General features: G+C 36.4%; 1 protein-coding gene across 2 annotated transcripts in view; it reads left to right on the top strand.

The window, feature by feature from the left end:
* SNTG1 (syntrophin gamma 1) overlaps positions 1-21,448 on the top strand; it is a 311,971-nt gene that overhangs the window by 151,155 nt on the left and 139,368 nt on the right. For both annotated transcript variants that reach the window (XM_054284649.1, XM_054284651.1), the window contains exons 2-3: positions 7,102-7,156; positions 17,428-17,562. In XM_054284649.1, the coding sequence (XP_054140624.1) occupies positions 7,130-7,156; positions 17,428-17,562 (162 nt within the window). In that variant the 5' untranslated portion in view covers positions 7,102-7,129. The remainder of the gene's footprint in view (positions 1-7,101; positions 7,157-17,427; positions 17,563-21,448) is intronic.

Genomic DNA, 21,448 nt, shown 5'->3' with positions numbered 1-21,448 from the left:
TTGCATGCATGCTTGTTGTAATACGAATTCTCAGACAGGAATATTGCTGTTGATTACAGGATCTGATACTAGAAGCTAAGTTGCAGTTCAGATTTAATTCTAGATCTGTCAAATGGTCAGTTAAACACATTGATTTAAATATTTCTATGGACTTATTTTTTTGTTATTGACTTGATTATTTATGGGAAATCTGTAAATTCATATTTTATAGACGAAAGGAAGGGGGGAAAAAAAAGCAGTGAAGAAAATCAGCCATATTCAAGGATCAATGACCTGACATAGTAAACAACAAGAGTTTGTCTTTGCAGTAGTGCAACACAGAGATGCCTTAGTCCACTTTAAATAGGAAATCTGTGATGTTGCTCTTATAATGTGCACAGGGATTTTTTAGTTCTCTGGTATTTTACCTAGGTGAATCGGATACCAGAGTGTAGTAATTTCAATTCAATGTCTTTGCAAAGATTGTTTACCAAAAATAAGTACCTGGTTTCTTGTCTTTTTTCCTGCTTGCACTGACTTGGTTTTCTTGTATAGGTTCTCAAACTGCCTCTCTGCCCATCTTCTTTGGTAGCTTCCAGTCATATTCCCCAAACCTTTTACCTCTGATAGCCCAATTCTATTTCAGCAAAGAAACTGCAGTTGCAAAACTGGTGATGGAGGCAATTTCTAAATAGAAAGCAAACTCCAAATAACAATATGAAAATATGCGTGGAAAGGTAAATTATGCCAGTTGTTTAAGTGGACTGCTGTGATTTCTGTTACCATCTCAGTGGGAAGGACTGATAAGGTCTAGTGCCATTACAAATGTATCGCATTCTAATACATAAGTTGGTAATGTAAAATAGACAGTTTTTTGATTTTTTAAACATAAAATAGAAATATTATTTTCAATGGTAGGAATTTAATATAACCTAATAAAACAGACCGAAAAGTTTTGACCTTAGTCAATTAATTTCAATCCCATCAAAATAAGATAAGGTCGTAATTAAATATTGATTGGTTATGGGATTTCAAAGGATTTTTTTTTTGTCCTGGGTCAATTAAAAATTACTTATTCCTATTGTTTTTCATTGAAGTTAATGAAACTTCTGATTTTCTCTGAGAAGAGATTTGTAATTTCTTTCAGTTACTCTTCTTGGTTAGTTCAAGCTCTCTCAGGTCATACTGGCATTTGTGATTCAAACTTTATCAAATGGGCAGAAATTATGTTATGCCTATTGGAAAATCCTGGTTTGCATTTTCCTTAGTATATGGAAAAAATTTTAGTCAATTGAGAAAATGAAATATGTGCTTCTTTATACTCTTGTAAACTGGAAATAAAACATATTCATATTATTTTAATTCAATAATCTGTAATAAGTCTGACATCATGTCCTTTATTTAATCTGGTTACAATTTTCATTATTCATGGCATATTATTATTTTAATTTTTCTTAAGGAGGATATACAGATTTTAAAAATATCACTGTGAATGCTTTTTTTTTTCATTAAGAACTGCAATTTACTTTGGAAATGTCACATGCTTATATATGCAGGTATAAATATATTTGTCGGGTGTTCATGAAGGATCTAAGAATCTCAGATAAGTACTTCTCAATTTATTTTCTAACCTCCTTTAGGACACTGATACAATGTTTTCGTTTCTTTTAACTTAAGTGAAATCAAAAGATGCAGTATAATGTGGAAAGTCTCACTGAATTATTGGCATGAGGCATATTGCCAGGAGCATGAAATTTACATTTGAGTGTGAAACAATTGCCTTGGCAGAGGAGTGCCATTATGTCTTCTATCTGAAAATTTTGTGTTGAGAGATAATGGAGGGAAAATCCAGACTGCAGTGCCAAAAAGAGAAGAACTTCTCTTTATTTATGACAAAAGGCACTGTTATTTAGGCAAAGCTGAGACATTTTCTAGATCATGTCACAGTTCATGCAGCCTCCAGAGCAGTGAAGAATAAGGAGACATTTAGTACAAGCTTGGGCTCTGACATGTGCACTATCCTCTTCGAAATCATGTACATAATTGTATTTAGACACATCTACTGAATCACCAAAGGGTAACATTGGAAAAGTGAGAAACCAGGCAAAAGATTTTTTTTTTTCCTGACAGCATTCGAGGCTTTGACCCAGAGCCAAACTTTTATGCTCCTGTTTGCCATGATGCGTTTCACATAATGACATGCAGCGACAGCCCACTGCCATTTAATATCACTGCTTTGAGATTATTATTCTCCTCTAATGCTTTTTTTCTTTCTGAAAGATTGTGTGTTGTGTTGTTTCGGGAATTTTTTTTTGTGGGTTTTTTTGTTTGGTGGTTTTTTTTTGCCATTTGCAATAGCTTTCTTTTGCCAAGCCAGAACAGACTGGGCAACTCGTTAGGCCATTTTGTGGTTGTTTGTTCTGGGGGACACGAGATAATTGTTAATGCAAACACCACTGAATAAACAAACAGAAGCCCCAGAAAATTTATTCAGTTAATAGTGCCTTCTGGATCACTGACTATGGAAAAATTGTTGTTTATAGAGTGAATCATTAATTTGGCTTGCATATTAAATAAACTTGCCACTAAAATAATAAATTATGACTGGCAGATAAATATCGTATTTTTTTTCACCAGGGTAAAATGAATGAAACATTAAAAACCATGTTAGTTGCTAATTGCCAACTTCAATTCTTTTGAAGCATGAGCTTTGCTAAAACCTGGACATTTTGTTAAAAAGCTTTGTCAGGTAATTATTTTCCTCCCTGCCAAAGAACTGCACAGGTTTGCTGATTCCAAAGTTCATCTCAGTTTTTGTACTATCAGGTAGATTGAGGTACACACAGCTTAGGGTCCTCCAGCCTCTTGAGCATCCTTCTTCTAACATTAATTTATTAAAACTATAATTCTGTGCAGTGGATCTACAGATCCCCTTTCATGTATTGAACTTTATGAGGAGGTGTGAGGAAGTGCTTGAATCTAGAGACTGTCTGTTGCCAGCTCAATGAGAAATTTTTCAGCAAATGAGTCCAATATGTAAATTACTAAAAATCATTATGTTAACTGGACATAAGTAACTCAGTGGTCAAACAAAATATAATTCAACTGTGCCAGAAAGCAATAACTGAATGAGAGTTTATTAATCTGCAGTTACTCAACTGCTCCTTTGATTTACTGTGGTGTTTGCATGCCTCTGACCACTCTCCAGTACCCAACACCTTGTGGCAAACTGGTGGAATGAATTTGGATTTGAAGTAATGCTTCTCTTTTTCCAAAAATATTTTTATTTCCTGTAAAGCAAAATTAATAGCTATGCTATATGTAAGGATAATGTCTAAATCTATTTTCCCTATTTATATTAGAGAAGGTTTGGGGTTTAGTTTTAATGATTGATAAAAAGGCCTTGCAGAGTGACAAATGTATGGTTGTTTATTTTCCTAACACTCACAAAAGTGATAAATATGGTTTTCTTCAGACATTTTTACAATGAAGAGCCCAAAATATTTTGGCAAGAATAGAGGCAGAAGGACTTCAAAAGGCAAACATTACTAGTAGACTATTATCATAAGTAGTTGCTGATCTGTGATTTCTGCCTTTGAAATAGGATTTTAGTCTCCTTCCCCATTCGCAGTTCAGACATTTCTCAGACAATAAGAATTTGTGATTTTTCTCCATCAAGTAAGACTTGTACAAGTGATATGCAGTGATATCATATGCTAAATAAAATTTCATTTGATAATGCATTATTTCTGCTTACATTTGTTATTTGTACATACAGTATTGTTTTCTTGCTTTGCATTAGTGACCTTGAGAATGAATTGTTTCATACTATCAGAAGTATTTAATTTGGCTTGTGGTATTTCCTACACTTCCCAAAGTATCTCTTCTTGATGTTGTGCACACAAGAAATTTTCTTTTTGTTTGCTATCTTATTTCATTATTGTATACTGGAATATTCAATCACTGAAGTACTTTGTGAAATTACATCTATTATACCACTGGAATATGACCTGATTTATTATAAGAAGATCAGAGCATAGCTCAAGTGCTCAGTGCATTATCCTAGATGATGCTCTGTCTCTGAGGGCTGCCATAGCCCTCATCTTTGCTGTTATATTTTAGCCATTGATTTCTCTTTAGAACACAAATGTCATAAAAATACTGCTTGGTAATGTTTCTTCAGTATTGAATAACCTCTTTTTCTGCCAAGGAGGTGTCAAAGTCTCTTCCCCACCTGTCTGTCACACTCAGTTCCTTTTACGTGCATCAGCAGAGGTCAGCTAAATAGGTCTGATAACTCAGTTTTGGGGGAGATGCAGATTGCAAGACAAGTGGAAAGGAGGGCAGGTAACTGTTCAAAGCTTGCTTGTTTATGTATCTTTGATTGCAGCGGTTCCCAGCCCCTCTGGAGAGAGGCACACTGCTTTTGGAGCCTTTGTTTCTCTTTGAGTGGTACGTGCTGTTCGTGCCTCCCTCTGTGCCTGCAAACCAGGTTCTCTCCTGGAGCTGTCCCCTTCCTCACCTCCTCAATTCAAAGCCACAGGCTGCTCCTTTCTCACATTCTGAAGCACAGTTTGTCCCAGAGCAACCTAATGGTGGGGAGGGGCAAAAAAAAAAAAATTATCTAGGCTGAAAGAAACTCCTGTGAGAGCTAGAAAGTTGCTCAGGTGAAAGTGGCTGTGATTTGGAGATGGGGTTGCAGGGATTAGCCAGAAGCTTATCACGGATCTCTGTAAGCAATGGGTTTCACAGTTTATCGTTTTACAATATTTTTTTTCAATTACTTAGGTTTATATTTTCTGCCTTTTTTCATGTGTTACAGGAGGAGATGATTAGTAATCATTGGGGCTTTTACCAGCATAAGATATAACATTTCTGCATGATGCATGATATGTATTCCTGTAATTTAATTATCTAGAGTGTTTATTTGGGGTATAAATGCTGGAAACAATGACATTTCTGAGATTATTTATTAGGTACTGCACTTTGTAATCAAACCTTCTGTGTGCTGTTTGTAAAACATCAAGTGTTATAAAATTGCTGATAGTTGGAAAAAGAACATTGATAATGGGCTGACATTCTCTGTGCAGCTGCAGATGAGAATCAGTAGGAAATAGAGGGGAGCAGAAGCTGTGGCAGCTGTATTGCAAAGATTAGTTACTGAGATGTTGCCTGCCTGAGAAAGACAAACTCTCTGCAAGGAATTTTTTTTTGCGATGAGAATTATGTAGCTCCAGCTTTACATTTTAGACAGTATTTTATTAGTAAGAATTCTTTTTTTCTCTGTGATAATATGAATATTTCTGAATTAAGTAAATAAATGCATTATACCTAAAAAACAATAATAAAAAAGTAGTCATACTGAGTTATAGAAATGAACAGGGTTAGACAAGGTTTAGATCAAAGAGTAGCCAAAAGAGAATGAAAATGGAGTTGTCATTGACTGTGGAACCAAAGTTACCCAAACTTTTAAGAACTTTTATTAAAAAAGCAGAACATAACACAAGAGAATAAACTTTTGACTGCAGTAGGAATTAGTGACCTGCCATGAACAGGGCCCAAGAAAGGAGAGCACTGTGCATTACTTCAGTTTATGTTTCAAAGATGCTCTTATAGTTCCAGAAGGCTAAGAAGTCCTCAGAATATTTGGCTAAGGTGAGTGAAGTCTCTTTTTGACTTAAGTTTATTTGGCTGAAAAAAGAGTTCATAAAGATTATAAGGAAACAAACTTTGTAACACAATGACTGACCCACCAGGGAGGAGATCTTTGAAACCGTAATAGTGACCTTGGTTTTATGAGCGTTTTTGATAGGAGGATTACAGATACAGTTCGTTATTGGATCTTGCTGCTCGTGTAAAGGTGATAAGGAAGGAATGATGATGGGTCGTTTTTAAATTTCTGAATTGTAACCTAGCCAATCTAGGCTATCTCTGCTAGAAATTAGTCTAGAGAACAGGCTGTGAACCAGGCAGAGCCCAATAAATAGAGAACATTAACCTCATATGTGTGCTATTCAATCAAACTGCATTCAGGCAGGCAAAATAAATCAAGAGACTTTATGAAAATATTTTACTATTATTAAGAGGTTTAATTGTAACTATTGGGGTTTAAACTTTTGTACTATGTGAGGAATTCTGAATTTTACTTTAAAGTTAGGCTAAGGGTGCAAATTTTGTGTTGGAACTTTGTGTACTATACCTATACAAGTAATGGCAAGCACATTAATAATGCAAAATAGCAATAGAATACTTGGTGGAGAGAATTTTATTACAGGATTTTTTTTTTCCAGGCATTGAATGAAACAGCTGTTTTGCCCAGGACTGTTTTGTGTATCCTGAAAATGTTACTGACTGATGCATGAGTGTTTCTGCTGCTGCCCCAGCAGCAGGACACTGTTGGTAGCCTCTGCTAACACTCTGTTCCAGTGGCTTTATCACATAAATAAATGAATGCATAAGTGTGCTATGGATACACTTTAAGTAAAGGCCAGGCAAAGTAATAATCGCAGGATTTGGTGTGACATTTTGCCAGCTCTCACATGTAGTCCTGACTTCTCTAACATTTGTTTTTCAAGTCATAAATATTTCTGGAAAGTAAGCACTCTTTTGAGTGACAGTGACTTCTGTGGAGAGATTAGGTACATTAATAAAATATGAGATAAAAGATACTGGTGAGTGATGGTTTTTAATTAGGGGAGAAAAGGGAAAAAAAGGCATTTTTAAAAGAGGGTGTGTTCTGAAGAGCCACACTCAATTGCCTCTATTTTTGTTACTTTTGAGTATACTCCTACTTAAGAAACAAAAATTGGAAAACCTAAAAGGAAAGACATTTACACTTGCAATAAAACAAGTATGTTTCAATGTCCTGTGAGAGGGAGGAGGTGTTGGGAACACAATCATTCCTTTGATTATATTCAATGAAACCAGGTTGTGTACTTTATAAGAACAGAAACAACTTCTAACATCTTCCTAATCCTGTTGCAACTTTGATCATTTCTCCTTTTAAGCAGTGGCTATAACTGGACCTAGCAAAGAGAAGTGCAGTGGTTCATCTCAAACAGATAACTTTTATGTGTTCCTATACCTTTTTTCATTCTAATGAAGTCTTTCTCTCCATTTTAGACAAATATCACTTGCTGTGTCATAGCACATGGATTTCAGGACTGCCTGTGAAGAGGTAGGATCAGTTTTTTTTCAACTAGTAGAATGAAAATCAATGAACTTTTAATCCTTTTTATATACAAGATACTTTTCTTTTCCCCCTTTTCTTCCCCTGAAGTTTTAGGAATTACATAGTCAAATATAAGTTATTCAGCTGATCATTTCATGGTGGCAGATGGACTTTGTAGTAGAAGATGAAAGAATTTGCGCAAGTGTATTCATCTCTAGACCTCACCTCTGTTCCCATTTACCTCTTTAGGCACAATGTAGGTGCAGGCAGCTACATTTTGTGTGAGCTTTGCTCTTCTTGAAATTGTTTATATCTGAAAGCCTGTACATGAAGAGAAATGTCAGTGGGACAAGGAATCTGCCTGGTGTTGCGCAGCAGAATCAAGGGGGAAATGTAGAAATATGGGAGAAAAGTGGGTAGGGAGAACGGAAGCTATGAAGGTGACCAAAATGAAAAACAATTCCATTCAGATTTAGTGAGGTAAGAGAGCAATTTTTGCCTAGAATCGGTTTCATAATGTCAATGCAAAGTACTTCAGTCGCTCTCTACTAGAGATGAGGAAAATGCTTTCTGTGTTTATAATAATTTTCCTTAAAGAAAGCAAATAAAATGTATTTGTAGACATTAGCAAGGGCATCTTATTTACTCAGTGATTGTCTATGTACAATTGTTTTAATGTGATTTTAACAACTTCAGCAATTGAGACACAGTGAGAACCATTTACAGCAAATTATGTAATGATTTTAACGCATTATTATAATTTAAAAATCATGACAATTACCTGCACACTGAAAACCACAAACACCATTTAGGAAGGTAGGACTGGAAACAAGAAAACTGGCTAGAACTTTAGGTGTGACCGTGATCCCATGAAAAAAAAAAAAGTGAGGGGATTGGAACAGCACTAAAATCAAGAGTTAACTGCAGATATAACCAATTGTGACTTGAGAATCAGTTGGAATAAATTAGGGGAGAAGAGAAAAAAAGCAGAATAAACAACACTAAATCATAACAGCATTCTGGAGCAAGTAGTAGGGTAAAAAAGTAATATTAAAATGAGCCCTGCCTTTGGGAAAGAATACTGTGATGTTTTTCCAGGATGTTGTTTATCAGGCTTTAATACCTCAGAAGATGCATGCATGGTGTAAGTTCTCTAGCAGTATATCCCAGATTATTTGGAAGAAAACATTCTTACTAAACTTGAGGTTTGGCTTTTCAAATAGTGTTTTCAGTTGGAGGGAGCCTGCAATGATCATGTATTCCCATTTCCTAAGTGCTTCATGGCTGCCCAAGAGATAAAGAATGTTATTAGGGAATTTTTGTATTATTAGTGTTATTATTGTTATTTCTTTTTGAATGCACTTATTCAGAAACAGAGGAAGATGAGTATTATTTTCATTTTTTTATGTTGTAATTCTTTAAACTCTGTAGACTATTTAAACTCTGAATACTATTAACTTCACTCTGTGTGCAGCAGGCATAATGACAAGAGCAGCCACAGAAAGACAACTTGGCATAAGAGTCCTGTCTTAGCCTTGACAGTGCAAGTACACTGACAGATCTGTTTCATTCTGTATCTAGTTTCTAATGGGGGCATGGATATCAAATTTAGCTCTTTAAAAATCTGCTGATTTACAGACCTTCCATGGTAGACAGGGGAAGGAGAGCTTGATTCCATCCATCCAAAAAAACTCCATGATCTGGAGACTGCAAAGAAGAGTTACTGAGAAGTTTTTGATAATGGCAGTAAAAATTTTTGTGAAGCATCTTGGCTGTCTGACCTTCCTCTTCCCCTTTTTGTTTCCTTTCATCTGCATATCCTGGTGCTGTAGCCACTACACTGCAGAAGAGCTGAGATTGCTCACCCAAACTGGTGAATGCAGCTCAGATTCTTGTTGGTGCTTCCATCCTTAGTAATGACAGTAAATGGTTTGAGCAGGGTTTCAATTAGCACAAAACCAAAATTTGCCACATAGATGCACTGAAGCTAAAGCATGTTTTTCATGGTGTCCATGACATACTCAATTTTTTTCCTTAAATGACTTTTCATTCTTATTAACTGCTGCTCTAGTGCACTGGTGGTCTCTGAGGGAAATTTAGTTCTTTCATAGTGCTGATGCTTTCATGCATCCCTAATTTCTTTTAGTGTCTACTAGTGAGATTTGGTTTGAGACTTGACACTGAAATGGTCTTTTCTCCTTATAGGTACCTGCATGTGCACTTTGTGCCCAAGTTCCTGCAGCAGATCTGATTGGAGAAGTCAGGGTTATAATTATAATGAGAAGTTAAACACAGATATGTAGACAGGCAGAGTTTGTTTCCAATCTCAAAGTGATTTCTAGTATCCTCATGATTATTTTCTCCCCCAAACATCTTATCTTCAGGCTGTGCTGCCTTTCAAGGCATCTTAAAATAGTTTTAGTCTGCAGGAAAATAACTTCCATGCTAGGCAATTCAAATGGTACTACAAAAAGAGGACATCTTAAACACAAAACCACATTTTTAAAGAGAAACTACCTACTATCTGAAGAGGCGATTTTTTGTTTTTTGTGTGTGGTTTCTCTGCTTGCTACTTAGGCGAATTTTTTCACTATTTCATTATTCATTATTCAGTATTTCATGCTCTTTTCCCTCACTGATCAGCAAATATGTCCATTTTTTTGGTCCTTCTATTTAACAATTTCCTAACCATAAGACTATCCAGTTCCTCTTTTACCCTTTATCCCAAACTTTTTGAACTTTACAAGAGCATAAATCACAGAGTCACTGGGTTCTTAAAATGCTCTCCTGTACTCACTTGACCTTATTCTATATTCTGAAAACTATCTCTTGGAAGATAACCTCAGTCTCTGACATAATACTGTCCTCTGCAGTGAAAGTATCCTTCTGTTGAAATTGAACACTTGGGATGATTGTAATGCATTAGAACATCTTTCCCTGTGATTTTTTTTTTAAGTTCATCTTTTCCATGTACATTATGAACAAGCTTCATTAGCAGCTTTCTAACTATTTGAAATCTCATTCTTTGCTTTTAGTCGCTTGGCTTTCCTTCCCCCCCCTCCCCCCAGTATAGCATCAAACTTATTTAAGTTAATAAATACCCCATTCATTTCCCTGCTTACACTCTATTCATTTGTTTTCACAGTAGTGTCCATTGTTTCTTTGAAGGATTCATTTGAATTGGTAAACTGTTTTTCCTGTGCTTTATGAATTCTATAAATGTTCTTGCAGACTTCACAAGCTTTATAATTTGATATGTTCTGTTATTCAAACGTGTAGTGACCTCTATTTCAACATCCATCTAGTTGGGGTGGGGCTTTCCTGCAACAAAGCGTGTTTTAAATTTTAAGCCATATTTAACTTTCTTGTGAACTTCTTCCCTAAATATCATTATATACTTTTATGGTCTATTTCTAGTCACCTTTATGCCATTTTCTGATTCACACATTTCAGACTAAGCTGCTGTTTTCCTTTGTTTATAAATCCTGTTAAAGAGCAATACAGTGGGTTTCTGAGATTTTTCAAAAATGAAGCTTCAACTCATGATTTAACCTCAAAATCACATGATGGAAAATGACTCATAATTTACAATATCTGTTAGAATGCAATAGGTGAAGTAAATTTTAAGAAACATCCATGTTGTCACAAAAGGCTTCAGTTTTACATTACCTTACCTCTTGGGTTCTACTCCATAGTCACAGTAAGCTCATTGGCAACTCAGACTTCAAAATGGCATTTTACAGTGTCAGAAAAATAAAATTTTCTCTCTGAAAAAGTACCGTAGCTTAGTAAGAAGCTCATATATGTACATATTTATGTCAATATATATTTTTTTTCCAAATGTCTAATTTACATTTTATATTTCAGAAGGACTTTCTTTATAAGAATTAATTCTTTCAATAATATCACTTAGAAAGAATACTACAGCAAATACTTACCTGGCAAATACCTGATAAATGAAATTAAAAGAAGTTAAAGTCCAAATTCAGAATTTTTCTGCAATTCTTTCAGACTGGAGTGTGCAATTCATATGCAGGAATGGACTTGCTGTCCCTTGGATTGGAAAGTGTTGGTATCTGATTGAAGAGGCTCTGAATGACAAGCTGAACACATCCCTGTGTGTCTGGGCCGCATTCCAGTTTTTGACAATATAAGGGCTTTTCACTTAAGCTAGGAATACCTCCACAGAATGTGTAGCTGGACTGTTTAAAAAACATCCCATAAATGGTTCTGACACATATTCCTGCCTCTTGAATCCATTGCTATTACCTCCTTAAATCCAATGCCATTACCTCCTTAAACCTCTGATTCAATTTCCTTTTTTATTATTATACTTACGATTATGAAGCAGTGACAGGCATATCTCCAAATATTCAGAGGTCAGCCTCAGTTCAAATAAGCATCCAAAAGGGTAGATATTAATCTGAAGGAACTAGGTACACATTTAAGGCAGTTTTGTAACCCATTCTCCTTACTGCTATCATGTTCTTGATAGTAGAAATAAATTTCAAGGCTTAAAGCCAAATTGCAGAGGCTTACTTTCTTTTAGGACATAACAGTCAAAGTAGAAACTAAAAATCCAGGTCACCTTGCATAGAAAATGTGCTGAGTTGGTTTTTCCCCCCCCTCTTTCTTGCTTCCACTTTTTCATGGACTAAACTATTCTGGGATATTTGTTGAAGTCTTTCTGCTGATATGAAACTATGAAAAGCAAAGCTAAAGAAATTGTTTTATTACCGTAGGGCCAAATACATAGGAAAAGTAGCAGAAAGGGCAAGATATAGCCATGTCTTGAAAGCTACAAGTATTTAAAATCACCTGAAAGACCGAGAAACTCTCTTTGAGAACAAAACAGGAAATAAATGACAAGAAAAAAAAATGACAAGAAAAATAACCCAAAGACTTAAAAGGAGAAAAAAAAAATCAACAGAAAATCTGCGAACAGACTTGTATAGGCCAGATAAATTAAAAAAAATATTTATTTTGGAAGTTCTGCAGGAAGTTGACTTCTAAATCAACAGATAACTTGAATGATGTTTCTCCTGCAGTATTTATTTTGGTATGTGTTTTGTAGGTACCCTGCTGCTAGAATAAATATAGGAGCTGTAGTTTTCATGTGTATTTTCCCTGAAATTAATTGTTAAATATTTGTGAAGGTAATTTAACAAATGTGAAGTGTTTGCAGCTTGCCCATTCTTCTCCCCCCGGAGAACATGTGGTATCGTATTTAGCAAGCAGAGCATAAAATTCAGCTTTACCTTTTGCACTGAAGTTTTTAGTCATTTTGTGAGGGGACCAAAGCTACACCAGGAAGTTAAGTTACACAAATCACACAGCCTTTCCACTGTCCCCTTCGCTTCCCTAGGTAGTTGAAGAGACAAAATCAGTCTGGGAGGCTCTGTGTGGTTGCTTCAAATTTGTCTCTTCCTTCCCAGACAGTCCAGATACACACTCCCATGAACACACGCACACAAATGTTTTCTTTGTGAGGGGACCAGAACCTAGAACAGGGGGAAAGCCACTCAGCCTTCGCTGGGCTGCCCCTCACTCCCCTGTGTAGGTGAAGGGACAATATCTGTCTAAAAGGCACTGTGTGGTTGCTTCAAGTCTGCCCCTTCCTTTTTAGACAGTCCAGATACAAACAAATACAGCAGTAACAGTTTCACACAAATACAACGGTAACAGTAACAGTTACCCCTGTTTTGCACCGAGAGATTCTGTCCGTGATGCCAATTTAATGTCAGGATCCGTCCTAGTGGACAGATGACCTGATGGTTCATAGGAGTGATCCCAGAGTGCAAAAACCAACACAGTACAAGGGGGTTTGCAGTGATAATCAAAACAAATGCAGTTTTATTGAAATAACCACAGCAAAAAATGCAATACAGGGATTAAGGGAGAGAAAAAGATAGAGAAAGAAAGAGGGAGAGAGAGGGGGGGATATGGCAAACAATGCAGAGACAAAGTCCTTTGGTCCAGTCCAGTCGAGGGTCCGCCTGCTACGCTGGGGAGATCTCAAAGGCTCTAGCTTACTCTGGGGTTTTTATTATTGAAAATTGTGAGGGGGAGGAAACAAATACAATAGGGAACAGATGCGACAGGCAGTCCATGTTCTCAGCAGTAAGTGAGAGCCATTGTTTTCTTGGTTCAGTGGTCACAACCTGCAGGCAAACATTGCTTTGGTCAGCTTGCCTTCCCCACACCCCCCCCCCCCCCCCCCCCCCCGGGTTGGGGGTTTCAGTCCCAGTCCTTGGAAGGAGGAGAGGGGCCTTTTCAGTCTCAGTCCTTGATGGAGAGGCTTCTTACATCTCAGTCTGTCTGTCATGGTGGTTGTAAAACAGGTGAGGGTCTTCTGTGGGAGACCACCCGAAACTCAGGAGAAGTGCAGCCAGGCCGAGAGGTGGGACAGCTTCCAGAGCTGCTATTGTTGCAAACAGGGCACGGTGCCCCTTCTTAGCATACAGCAAACACACTTGTGAAAATATTAGCTTAACACTGAGCTTTCAGGTCTCAGGGCCTGTGGCGTGTGACTTGTCTCCTTCAGAGCCAGATATTCTAGACAATGGGGTCTTCTCTTCAGTGGTCTCCCAAGGACGATCGTGAGGCAGATGAGGGGAAATTCGGACAAACTCTCACAACCATATTCTCTGGAAAAGCTGTCTGCCTTAAGGGCTCTGCCCACCTCTACTGTTCTCTGATAGTAATCTGAAGCAGAAAGTTCACCACAGACTGGTGTGATGAAGCAAAGAGAGATCAGTTTTCAGCCCCTCTTGCAATTATATTAGTTCAGGAACTGTAAGCACTTCCCAGGACATCAACTCTTGCCTCATCAATGTTCTTGTCTAACTCAGCTTAAAACTGTGGAATGAGAAGACAGAGGCAGCCTTGTGTGGGTGCAACATTCACTGCATCTCTTATTTAGGTACCACTACCTTCCTTCATCACTGCTTTTGCTTGAAGCCACAGGCTCTTGTCTCATGTGGAAACCCTTTCACCTCTTTCCAACACTTCCATATGCATTCCCTAACACACCTCCTCTGCTTCATAAAAATGTGCAACTTCAAGCACTGAGTTTTCTTCCCATCTTTGCAGCATGGGAGCCCAGCTCTATAAGTAAAGTTATGTTCTTGGTGATTTGGGCTCAGTCAAGGTTTATTGGCTTAGCAAACTGTTATCAGCTGAACTCTGCTTCTCTCTGCATGTTTGCTGTGAGGTGATGCAATGTACCACATGTTTGAGCACAAGAGGATGCTTTGCATGGCCCAGTAGCTCAGCCAGTGTGCTGTTTGTCCTATTGCTGTAAGACAGGAGGAGGGCTCAGCTCTCTGCCAGTGACACAGGAGAGGCTTGGAGGGAAAAGTTTTAGCACAGCCTGACATGGAATCTCTTAAAAATTGGTGTCAGGAACAAAAGCCAATATCAGCCCTAGCTCTGCACTCCCACACCTCATGCACACAAATACACACATGTGCACACCATCTAAGCTCTTAAAATATAAGAGAAGGCAGGGCTATAGGCTATACAGCTGATCAGAGTAATTTTTCTGAGGCCACATGAATAAAAAATGTTGGTGTGCGCAGCAGTCTACATGAAAGTACATACACAGGTTGTCTTCCCTAATTTCCAGCTCTGGAACAGGAACTCACATCTTTATTTTACTCAGTTTGTGGAACACCTTGAAGGGGGTGAGTGAGAGCAGCAAGAAAGAGGTTTTAAAGACAAAAAAGAAAAAATTTAATTCCAGTCTTTGTTCTCAAGGTCTTCTTTTGAAGTTACCTAATGAAACTCGGCTACATGCTTCTCTTTAACATGGTTAATGCAGCTGTCAGGTTGGAGAGGGAAGGAGCTAGTATAACTGAAGATTTAATTTTGAACTGTGTTGTAAACTAGCTTTCATAAAACCCAACAACAGCAAAGTGGTTCATTATGTTTTAGAATGTCTGATGTAAATAAGGTCTCTGAGTGTGTGTGATCAATCTTACCAAGGGCCAAAATATTTTGCTGTTCCCAAGCTTGATTTGCTTGTTCAAGCTGAATAAGCTCAGCTCATATGCATTTAGAAACTGACTTGAATTTTAATTTTATTATAATGTCTAATTGTGCCTGTTGTGGTTGCCTCTAATTCCTACCAAGTAGCCCCTCATCTTTTGCAGAAAGACTCTAGATATTTTATAAAGTTATTGACCAAATCAGAAACGTGCAATCAGTTAAGGCAGAGTTACTACACCCAATGTATGAAAGAAAGAATTTATTCCATTGCCGATTATCCAGGGAGGAGGAAAGGCATATTGCAAACTTTGCTGCAGAAAACAGATGTTTTCAAAGTTTTAGTCCCTTTGTTTGACCATAATTATTTACAATCTACATTGTTTAACTTCCATTGACACTTACTGCTTCATTCACAACTTCAGGGAGAGAGGAGACTGTGTAAAGGAGTAATTCCAAGGACATGACTACTCTTTATTTTAATGTTGTAACATTTTATGTATGATATGAGTGAATTATTCAGTGGTACTGAAAATGTAACTCCTGTGATCCATTTATTTTGTCTGTGTACATTAATCAGTTTCTGTCTTATCCTGTTCACAAAAAACAACCCGCAAAAAAGCACCTTAATATTAGAAAAATGGTGTAGGATGAATGTTGACCAGTGGTTCAACTGACCTCAATGTGAGTTCAATGCATAGAGCTTTTAATTTTTCTCTTCTTCTTACCTGGATTAAAAAGAATAAAAACAATGTCAAAACCACTTTAAAAGTCATGGCTGAGTTATATGTATTTGCTCCTGGTATCCAAGAAAAACAATTTTCAAAGTTTGAGTGTTGAGTATGGAGCAGAAGTGACAGAACAGTTTGTCAGTGGAGAACATTATATAGAGCTATTTAAAGACTGTCCTCGACCTTTCCACCTCTTTTAAAACCTTGTGAGAGAGATTTGAACTTCTCTTTTGCCAGTGGCCTACTGTCAGTTCCATATTTGTGTTTGTTCTCTCCATGCTATGGATGTAAGAGCACATTATGGAGAGATCTTCCAAATCCTCTTTTAAACTCTTGTCTGAAGAAGAGCCCTGAGATTCAGCCAGGTCAACCTTGGCACTTAAAGTTCAGAGAAATACTTTTCTTTCCTTGATCTCCTCTTAAGCCAACTTTTCACAGTTGTTGGATTGAAATCTGACCTCTGTGAAGATAGTGAAGGTTTTATTATTGGCACTGATGGGTCAAAGGTTTTCAATACTTTCTAGATGTGAATTTTCATCTGAGATACATATGTATATGTATCTATATATCTCTATATATATCTATATCTATGAAAATACTTAGGCTGATAAATTACTTGTAAGGCAAAGGTTTTAGATTGTTTGTAAGCAGGATTCTCATATTAAAAAATGTAAATATTATTCATTATATATATATATAATGTAAATATTTCATATTAAAATCATCCAGTAGGAATTTCGTCCATGGATGACATGTTACAAAGAGTGCTATTTTCAACATAACATTCAGGGGAAATGAAGTACTGATGGTACTTTAATGTGCCAACTTTTTCAGTGCTCACTCTCTCATGTATAATGCCCCAAAAGATAGTAAAAGTAGGTGCTACCACAAAGGCACTGTTGATTGCTGGAAAATAATTTATTTTATATTGAGGAATCCTACAGAATTCCTGATCTTTAGCTATGAGTGTAAAATACAGAAATGGAGCCAGAGCTAAGTTACTACAGGGAGTTTTGGTCATTGATTTATTTTCTCTTATTCTTACCTCAGCACCCTCATTTGAAAAGGACCATAAAAAAGTTAAATCAATATTGTATTCACAGAAAATAGCCCTCAACTGGGTTTATGTAGCTGTTGATACTCACATCTGGCTCTTTTGGAGGTGTCATTATATGTGTTTCTGTGTCAAAAATGGTGTAATATGTGGGGGGACCAGCTTTTATTTTGTGTCCAAGTGGGGTGTTTCATCATTTAATGAAAAGATGGAAAGTAAGAGCACAGCTGATTTGAAGCAATTTGGAAGGAGTTTCACAAAATCATCATGGGTGAAATAGCACCTTGTTATTGCAAATCTGCCTTTAATATTTACTACTGTAACATTTGTTCTCTTGTAGTCTAAACACAGTAAATATAGTGATCATTGAAAATAGTTTTGGGGTTTTATTAACATGTTTATGGTGACTGTACCTATCTATCAAGTATTCTTATTCAAAATATCACTTTTAACAATTCTAAGTGCTAACTGAAAACAACTTTTTTTCTTTATTCCCTCCTTTGAAGACAAAGACAGGGGTTTGTTTGCTGCAGGATGGTAACCAGGAACCTTTCAAAGTGCGACTGCACTTAGCCAAAGATATTTTGATGATCCAGGAGCAGGATGTGATCTGTGTGTCTGGTGAGCCTTTCTATTCTGGTGTAAGTAGTTTTTATTTCTTCTTTAAGATGTTCTTTACAAAGAAACAGTGCTGTGTGTATGTGTGTGCAGGTGCACACACACATCTTTATGCATGTTCTCCCATGGATTGGTATTTCATTTTACATTGTAAACACTAAGTGTATTTTAGTGCTTCTTTTGTGAGTAAATATTAGCAATACTCATCTGAGAAGCAGCAATGAGATAATAAGGCATATGCATGACTGCAGCACTGTTTCTCTTCTCTCACCCTTGGGTTTTGGAGCCAGTGAATGTGGGAGGAATGACATGAGCAGTGGTTTTTGCAGGGAGTACAGATATCTCAAAGTACCTGTATCTAAGTATTGTCTGAGGAGGTGATAAGATAATTATGTCAGGGCTTTGCTGATAGAGGAGTTCCCTTTTATCCTCTGTTGGTTGAGTTCCTTCCTGTAGTAGGCCAGCACTAGACTTCAAGAATGCTGTGGGAGTCACTATCTTTAACAGCATGTCATGTTAACAGAGATGGAACAGAGGGATAATGGGCTTTATGTATCACTGTTTTTACCTGATGTGTCACATTCCTTATTTAAGCATCATATTGAATTTTGTGCATGAGAAACTACAATTATTTGGAAGATCTGTAAAATTTTATGCAGAATAATACCGTAGGGTTTAGAGCTATTGTAATGCAAAGTTTTTATTTAATATTAGGAGATAGGTACAAAAATAAATCACTTAGTATTAATTTCTGTATACATTTTTATAGATACTGTAATTATATTTTGTAGAGATCTCCCTTTAAGCTAAATAAAATGATCACAGAATTTCATGTTAAGTCTTGTGAGGCACAGTAGTAGAATATCTGTTCATAGAAATGTTTTGTTAATGCTATTATGTCTGTTTTATTATTTAATTGCTGCTGTTGCCACCTACTTGCATCTCTAAACACAAGCACGATAAAAAGATAGAAAGCACAAATCAAAAATAAATTGGTAGAATGTTAGCAGTGCAAAGAGTGTGAAAGATTAATGAAAAAATGTATCAAATTATCCTTCTCGTGATTATGAATATGTCAAGGTGAATTCTTCGGAGCTTTTCTCTGAAACAGGAGGAACACATTGCTTGAAGTCTCCATAGAGTCTGGCTTTATTTGCTTGACAAATCTGACATTAGCTTCTGACTGTTTCATGCTGAACAAAGGCAGTTTGCTAATACAGGTCTGTATTCTTTATGTAGAATATGGATGCTCCTTTTACCAATCAGAGTCACATGTTCTTCAATAGACAGGATGTCCAGCAGCCAGGATAGAAAGAAGTTTTGAGTTCAAGCTCAACCCGTAGTTGTTCAATTAGCAACGTACACTGTGGCACCAGTATTTCACCAACACCATTCTGACTTTATTTATTAAAAGATTTTATCACTCAGAAATATGACTTTCATTATTCTGCTGTAATATCTGTAATATCCTGCTGAACTTGTTATTTAAATGTCTTCATGAAATGCATATTAATTTTTTTCCCTTTTCACAGCAAGGCTTTCTCTTACAGTATTTCTCTCCTTAGTTTTGCAAAGGCTATGTAGAAAATAATGGATTATTTGCTTCCCAAGTAAACTCCCCCATGTTATTTGCATATTAATGCATAACTCATTAACTGATTGATTTTAGTGTGTTGATGCAGAGTTTATTTTCCTGGCAGTGTCGTTGTTAGTGACTTTTGAGCACTTTAGTCTTATTTCCTTTAGGATTTAGACTAGTTTTTTTTACCAGTATGTTCATTCCAAATAAGGATGATTGGCATTTCACAGACAGTTAACTGTCCTTTTGTCACAGGTAATTTGAATAATCTGGAATCATGTACCTTGATTGTATACTATAATCACAAAAGTCCAACAGGCTTCCTTTTTTTTTTTTTTTTCCTATTTTTCCTCAGTTTTATTCCTGATTTATTAGGTTTAATTTGTTTGTTTGCTTATTTTTCCTATGTTTTACTTTGGCTCATTTTGTTCTGTTCTTTCTGGCATTCTAGATAACTGATTGCATTTATGTTTCCTTTACCTGAATTCTACAAAGCAAGGGATTTCATTGGCAACTGACACTTAATGCCTCAGAGAATGAAATCTTTAAGCATAAAAATAAAATTTGTAAATGAGGAACAATAGTATTGCTAAATTTTACAGACAAGTAGCTACAGTAAAAGTAATTTTTAATCTGTTTAAATAAATAATCTTTAAATGATTCATTTATAAGGTTTTGCTTTATCGCTGCTGCACTGGTATGGAACGAAAGGCTATTACTGTGTTTCTAGCTCAGAACAGTGTCTCTTCTGTTTGTTCAGTCTGAATCAATTTGCATGCTCCTCTGTGTAGGACAGTCTTTAAACAGGCACTTAACGTTCCAGCAGCATCAAGATCTGCATCCTGTGGAATAATCTAAATAAAATCAATGGCTCCTTAGGAATGAAGTGCTGTTTAATGTGAGTGTATGGGATAATGACCTGGTTCTTAATTTGGAACACTTCCTTTTGGTGTTAGACAGTTCTAGTTTCCAAAACTAAAGAAGCGCAAAGAAACATTGTTTCTTCTTTTGTTGTGTACAGTTTGGAGTAAGAAAATAAAATTCATAAAAGATTATAAGCAAAATAAATAGTGTTATACACTAAAAAAGGAAAGCATCTGTTTCTTTAATGGGCTGAAAAAAACAATAAGCATTAGTGAGGGTTCTGCAGCAATTGTACCTATAGCAATTCCATACAGCATCAACCATCATTCAAATGATCATGGACTACATCTAAATTTGAGCATCAGTTGCATCAATAAGTATTAAATATATTTCTTTTTGTGTGCAATAAGAAAGTCTTGCTTTCCAAGAGAAAGAAGTGTAGCGGGTTCAGCATTATGCTGCTATGCTGCTAGCAGATATCCAGTGTAGATTTGAGCTCCAGTGCAAATGACCAAAAGTGTGATGAGAACATATTCAAAGTGTAGAAGGCAGTGTTATTACAAATCTAAATTAAATCCTTACCTGTAGAGAGGTTTTATGTTATGGGCAGTGTATGCCTCAGTTGGAGTGGCTTGTGTTGGAAGATAAGACTGCTGTCCCTAGGTCAGGTAGAACCTTTTTCTCCCAGAGCAGTTACTAAATGTCCTGAAAAGAGTTGAATTGAACCATGTAGGAACATCATCACTATTCATGGCAGAATTTTAGAATATCTTTATCTATTCTTTTAAGCATATTTCTTTAATTACTTGAAATTATGCTCACAAAAGTTTGCTGTATGGTGGTCCACATAAGAATGTGCAGTGAGGCAACTCCCGCTCTTTTTAGACAGACATTTAAATAGCCTGGACTAACCAGAATAGCCTAATGCTGAACTTGGTGAAAATTATGATGGGAGAGGAGATAGCCTAAGGTATGGCATATCTGAGGAAGATTTATTCCTAAGAAAGGTTTTAATATTTGCCATTCCAGAATCAATGATTTTATTTTAGAGTTAATCCTCACAGTTTCTATTACCTTTCATGAACATCTGAAATTCAAGGAAAAGGATTATTGTGCTATATTAAGATAAGCAGTTTATCTGTTTAGGAAGCTGTGGATTTTTGCTTCTTTTCTTTAATAAATTTCATTCATTAATTGTACTCAGAATTTTTTCTACACATAGAGTCTATGTGCATGTGAGATCCATAAATTAAGGATATGACAATGAACCATGTGACAGAATGGATGATTTGAATCAGCTACTCTTTTTTCTAAAAGAATCAAAATAAACTGCAAGCAGCTGGCAAATCGTTAGCTAACAGGATAGTTTGTATTTCTACAAAATATTCTTAAATGTTCTTTTAAATGGTCATAGATTTTACAGAATACTGCTAACTCACCTGATGATAACGTACAGATGAGTCACA

Source organism: Melozone crissalis, unplaced genomic scaffold (genome assembly GCF_028551555.1).
Source record: "Melozone crissalis strain CALT ecotype California unplaced genomic scaffold, PUWL_Pcris_2 ptg000042l_1, whole genome shotgun sequence".
In the NCBI taxonomy this organism is placed as follows: domain Eukaryota; kingdom Metazoa; phylum Chordata; class Aves; order Passeriformes; family Passerellidae; genus Melozone; species Melozone crissalis.
The sequence above is the reverse complement of the archived record's forward strand: the minus strand, read 5'-3'. Positions and strand labels throughout refer to the sequence as shown.